Genomic DNA, 6156 nt, shown 5'->3' with positions numbered 1-6156 from the left:
TTTTGAGCTTCCAACCCTTGCAACCTTCCAAAAATAAATCAAACCAGCCATCAGGGCACTGAAATACTACTACTACTAATAAGCAGCTTTACCCAGACTTACATAAACAACACTTCTGAGGTAAACTTTGCCCCAGAGGTCTGGACACACTCTTTTTATGTAACCTGCTTACTAATAATTACTAGACTTCGGTGCATTAACTCTGGAAATAGATTTTAATAGCAACCCCTAGAAACAAAAGACATGAAACGAGAATTTTAAAAAAATGTGCACCAACTAGAAAAACACTTGGCAGCCTTCTCCCGGCCAAATTGAAGACACCGCCCACCGCCCGCGCCACTGTAAAGCTCTCCTCCACAGATGGGCCCCGCCCACGGACCGGAGAGGGGTCCCAAGACCCCGCCCCCGTCCTCGTCCTAGGTCCGCCTCCCGTGTGGCTCCTCCTCTTTCCGCTCTTCCTAGCCTGGGTCCTGGAGCAGGGGTCAAATTGCCGGAGCAGACTGATTTGCATAGCCCAATGGCTGCGCCGTATGCAAATGGAGCTGGAGGTGATTGGCTGGGGGCTGGCAGGATAACTTGGGCGAGCTGGGCCCTTTGTCCTTCAGTGGCCGAGAGGCAGCTGCGGTAGTTGTACGGTGGCGGTTGGCGTGGGGCGGAGAGCGAAAGAGCCAGCGGGGCGGGCGGGGCGGCCGGAGCCTTGGTGGTGGGCGCTGGGGGAGGAGCCCGGACTGGCGACGGGCGGCCGGGCTGAACCGCGGCTGTTGGTGAACGCGAGGGACCGGAGCTCGCTGCAAGGCTCCTGTGAGGGGAAGGCAGAGAGCAGCCGCCCGCGCGCCTGCGGTGGCAGGAGCAGCCCGCACGCCGCTCTCTGTGGCGACTTGCAGTTGCAATATGACTTTGGAGGAATTCTCAGCTGGAGAGCAGAAGACCGAAAGGTAAGTCCTCCCGCGGGCTTTTCCGGCCGGCGGGGATAGCCAGAGCGTCTTCCTGACCAGCTCTCGCCCACACCAGGGCAGGAAAGCTGTGGAAGGTCTGCGGGGGAGCGAGCGGAAAAGTTTGCAGAGGGCAACTCCCGCCTTTCTTCCTCAGGGAAACCCCCACCCGCGTCGGCCCCGCGGACGTTAAGAGCGAGCCCCTTCCCCAGCCCGGCCGGGCTCCTCCTGGGGCCTCTGCAAAGGGCAGAAGCCACTGCCCCTGCCCGTGCGGTTCCTGTGGCAGCGCCCAGCGCCGGGGACTTGCAACGTCCTCTGGGGAGGGTGGCGGTGGCACCCTCGGAGCCTCTCACAGGGCACTGGCGGTTGGCGGGGCCGGGAGTGGGGGACCCGGACTGCAGAAGGCACTGGGGAAGGGGCTCGTGGTTGCAGGGCGAGGAGCGGCGACGGCCCCCGAGGGGCCCCGGACTGACGGCACCCTTCCGTCCTTGCCTGCGTTTAGGATGGATAAGGTGGGGGATGCCCTCGAGGAAGTGCTCAGCAAAGCCCTGAGTCAGCGCACCATCACCGTCGGGGTGTACGAGGCGGCCAAGCTGCTCAATGTGTAAGTGGGGCCCTGGCGTGTCCCCTCGTGGCACCCCTTCCCTCCTCGGCCCCGGGCGGTCGCCGTCGAGGGGCGCCCCGAGTTCAGCAGCGCCGCCTCTTGCTGCTTTCTGCCGGCGTAGCTGGGAAGCGAGCGGCCCCAGGCGGCGACCCCCGGGAACCAGGGCACGACCCCAGGGAACCCGGGAAGGCTGGGCGGGGATTGCGGGCGGCCATGCGGGCAGTCGTGCCTCGGTGTTCACGGCCCCGCTCGCTGCCCGCAGCGACCCGGATAACGTGGTGCTGTGCCTGCTGGCGGCGGACGAGGACGACGACAGGGATGTGGCTCTGCAGATCCACTTCACCCTGATCCAGGCGTTCTGCTGCGAGAACGACATCAACATCCTGCGCGTCAGTAACCCGGGCCGGCTGGCCGAGCTCCTGCTGCTGGAGACCGGTACGGGCCCGGCGGCCAGCGAGGGCGCCGAGCAGCCCCCAGACCTGCACTGCGTGCTGGTGACGGTAAGGGCGCGGGGGACTGCGAGCCGACCCGCGTTAGGATCCTGCCAGGGCAGAGTTTCCTGACTGCAGAGCTGGAATATGTGGGTTCAAGAGGGTGGCTGCCTTTGCCCCACAGAAAAAGTGTGATGGACTTTCAGCCTAGATGGGCTAGTTTCATCATCAGGATTTTCCCTAGTACAGGACATGTCTAAGCACGTTGGAGGCTGCCAGCAGCGGAAGAGATCCCTGTGAGTCAGCACTGTCGGCCCAGCTACTCCCTACCTACATATGCACTACCTCCCGTGACTAATTCCTTTAACAGGGCAGATTAGATAAAGCCACATAAATTCCTGGCTCACCCTCATTAAGGAGTCAGCTTCATTCTCTGCCAGTCAAAGCTAAAAATAGAAGTGGTGTAGGAGACAGACCATATTAATTCCCTAGACATACACTACTAGGATAGAGTGGAAATTTTTTCTTTGCAGTTTGCATTTTTAATCGACTTTTTTTCTGATTTAAAAAAAAAATTGGGGTAGGTAGGTAAGTTATATTTTCAAAGGTAAATACGATTATGTCTTAAATTTTACTCTTTTCTGTCTGGTCTAGTTAAGGGGCACACTGTTTTGCTACTTCAGTATTTTGGGGGGGATAACAGGTGGCAATTCTATTTAATTGTTACGCAGCTCATCTCTTTGTACATACAGCATGGAAATAGTTCCCAAAGTTGTTTAACTCAGGTCTCTGCCAGGGTTCCAGTTTGCAGGGCAATTCTTTGAATGATATTCTTTTGCAAAATTGAATAAATTCCATGTAAGCATAGGTATGGGCCCACAGGTTGCATGTGTTCAGGCTTTGCAGAATGTAGTTTAATAGACAACCCATACAATTCTGCAGGAAACGTGATGATCCAGAAGAAATTTCACTTTTTGTCCTTCTACCTTGTCTCCGTTTTGCAGCACTAAGAATGCTCAAATTTCTTCCCCTTGGAAATAGTGTACATTATTAGCAAATGCTGATTTTTTAAAAATAGTAAATTCATGTTTCTAAATTTGTTCCTAGAATCCACATTCATCACAATGGAAGGATCCTGCCTTAAGTCAACTTATTTGTTTTTGCCGGGAAAGTCGCTACATGGATCAGTGGGTTCCAGTGATTAATCTTCCTGAACGGTGATGGCATCTGAATGAAAATAACTGAACCAAATTGCACTGAAGTTTTGAAATACTTTTGTAGTTACTCAAGCAGTTACTCCCTACACTGATGCAAGGATTACAGAAACTGATGTCAAGGGGCTGAGTGAGTTTAACTACATGCTCTGGGGGACCGGAGATAGATGACTTTGCAGATGGAAAGAGGTGAAAATGAAGAAGGAAGCTGTGTTGAAACAGAAATCCAAGTCAAAAGGAACAAAAATTACAAAGAACCATGCAGGAAGGAAAACAAACTATGTATTAATTTGGGATGGTTGAGTTACATTAAAGTAAACCAAATATGCTTTGTTAAAGTTTAAACATGCAGCAGTAGTTTGGATATTTTTGGTTTCTGTGCCCTAAAGTAAAAGAAAAGCAGAAAGGGTTCATCCTATTTTAAACCCATATTTTATTGTATTTTGATGAGAGGTTAAATTCTCAAAGTTTTATTATAAATTGTACTAAGTTATTTTATGACAGGAAAGGTTATTTATGCTATAAATTTTTGGAAACACAATACCTACAATAAACTGGTATAGAATAATTGCATCATACGTTATTGTGTGCTTTTTTTCCCTTTAAACTTGGTCCTTTTTTTAAAATGACACTTTAAAAATTTTTTCACGTCAATTAGAAATGACCATCAGGTTTCACAAAAGGGATTAACTTGGACTTTTTAAAAACAGTTTTTTATATATTTGGAAAAATTAAAACTTGTGAAAGCATAAATTAAGTATATATATATATAGTGTGTATGTGTGTGTTCCACCTTTAAACATTTGGGCTGGAAATGGGAGCATAATTTTGTTCTTTGTTCAATAGATACTCTATACTTTACTGATCTACACACAGGAGGTTCCACACTAGTCCCAAAGTTAGAAAAACAAAGATACTTAGGAATTAGTAGAGAGGGGGAAAGGCATGGTTAACGATTGAACTTGCAAAAATGATAAAAATGCTTGGAAAAGGTTATATGCAAAGCATTATGGAAGCAAAGAAGAGAGAGTGACCAAAGCTACCTGTAAGAGCAGTAAAGTTTTTACTGAGGAAAGATCATTTTATTTGGATCTTGAAAAATGAGTTTCCTTTCTTAGAAGGGAGAAGGATATATTGGCAGCGGCACTAGTTTGTGCAAAGGCGTTGAGGCTTGAAAGACCAAAACTTTTTAGGCAACAAAAGAGGGAGTCTATGTGTGGTTCTGGTGTAAAAGGATAAGAGTGATAAGGTTGAAAAGGTAGGTGGGAATTAGAGCCAGACTGTGGAGCATTCTGTCACTCTTAAGCTTTTGGGCTTCCTTCTGTAAACTTTGGGCAGTTCATGGAGGCCCTCACAAAGGGAGTGACTGATCAGTGTTCTAGGAAGATAACGGGCTGGTGAAAGCCACGTTATTGGGCTGAGATGGTGGGTAAGAAGGCCAATTAGAAAGTGACTAACAGTACAAGGCAGTGCATTTTGCAGAACTATACTTTGGGAACAAACGGAAGTGACTTGGCAAAGATGTCTGGTGCCCTTCATCTCTTCCTAAAGCTGTATGTCTTCCAGCTGAGCATTTCTGTTAAGGTTCTGAAGAGACTGGTTAAATTATATCGGATGGCAGAAAAGAAATGAAAGGCTTCAGCAGAACAATCATCTTTTAGTTGGAACAGTTTTTTTAGTTGGAACAGGGTTTTTGCTTTTGGGGTGGTTTTGTTTTTTGTTTTTTTAGTTGGAACAGGGTTTTTGCTTTTGGGGTGGTTTTGTTTTTTGTTTTTGCCTGCATCTCAAACCATACCTCCTATTGCTTCCCTGTCTTCTGTCTCACCCTTGTCATGACTACCTACAATTAAAAAGTAGAGTAGAGAAAAACAAACCAATAGCGACAAAAATTCCCAAGTTTCTCCATCTCATTAATATCAGGCCCACAAGCCCTTCACCTGACAAGTTTGCATTTTCCACATCTGCTAGAAATATGGGTTTTTAGGCCTTGTTTAGACTTGGGTGTTTTAAGTCAGTGTCCTATCCAAAACAACTGAATTAAATGTTTGTTTTTATATTATCAGAAGATTAAGACCAGTGAGTTTTTAAAAAGATAGACATTTTTACCTTCCCATTAAAGTAAGGCTTTTCAATCCTTTCCCACAACTACTTGATAAAAACCCATCTTCTGCAAAGATGAGTGAGTTATGAACTAGGGAGGCAGAGTGGAAAAAAACAGCTTTATAAGGCAGAAAGAACACAGGAGCCGCCAGTCTTAATTAGTCTCTCTCCATCCCATTTTCCTCATCTGTGAAGTGGAGATGAAATTACCCACCTTGCAGAGTTGTTGCCTGTCCTACGAGACAATAACCTCCCTGAAGGAAGGTTCATAGTTGTAGCCCCAGCACATAGCACACATAGCACACATAGCAGCAAGCAGTAGGTGCTGAATTAATATTTGTTGCATAATGAATGCAAAATACCTGATAGGTACTCAACATAGTGTGCCTATTGCTAAAACCCAGCTAACAGCAATAGGAAAACAGCTTGTAACATTATATATATATATATATATATATATATATATATATATATATATATATATAAAAGGATTTCCAAACCTCTACTCTGAATTCATAAAGCTTATAAAGTAGTAGTATACATTCTTCAAATTATTTTGTTTAGGAAAAAATCTCAACACTTAATGCTGTTGATTTGTTTTTTATTTTAAATTTTAACTGTTGTAATTCTTTTTTGCTTGCACATAACACAAAGTCATCACAGCGTTAAAAAATCAGGTCATTAAACAGTTGAGTTAATTGAAAACAAGTGCACAATTACCTGGAAGGCTTCTTCCGCCAAATGATGCTAATACTCTCAGTTGTTGCTTTAAAAAACATCAAGCTTCCTATTGCAAGCTAGGTGGAAATGTTACAAGAAAATCCCCTCATCTTCCTGAAGTGTGTTGTATGTTGAAAAAGTGGAAAGCACCTGCC

At 46.3% G+C, this 6156-nt stretch overlaps 1 protein-coding gene across 2 annotated transcripts; it reads left to right on the top strand.

The window, feature by feature from the left end:
- Positions 1-593: 593 nt before the first annotated feature.
- GADD45A (growth arrest and DNA damage inducible alpha) lies at positions 594-3754 on the top strand. 2 transcript variants are annotated; one of them, XM_058303369.2, is made up of 5 exons: positions 594-935; positions 1090-1200; positions 1435-1536; positions 1799-2036; positions 3075-3754. In XM_058303369.2, the coding sequence occupies exons 1-5, from the start codon at positions 892-894 to the stop codon at positions 3186-3188; spliced, it is 609 nt and encodes a 202-aa protein (XP_058159352.1). In that variant the 5' UTR covers positions 594-891; the 3' UTR covers positions 3189-3754. The 2 variants fall into 2 exon arrangements, with proteins under 2 accessions (XP_058159352.1, XP_004483746.1); XM_004483689.4 differs by lacking the exon at positions 1090-1200 and having other exon boundaries at positions 596-935.
- The last annotated feature ends 2402 nt before the right edge of the window (positions 3755-6156 follow it).

Source organism: Dasypus novemcinctus, chromosome 9 (assembly GCF_030445035.2).
Source record: "Dasypus novemcinctus isolate mDasNov1 chromosome 9, mDasNov1.1.hap2, whole genome shotgun sequence".
NCBI classification, from domain to species: Eukaryota; Metazoa; Chordata; class Mammalia; order Cingulata; family Dasypodidae; genus Dasypus; species Dasypus novemcinctus.
This window is presented reverse-complemented; position numbering and strand designations above follow the sequence as displayed.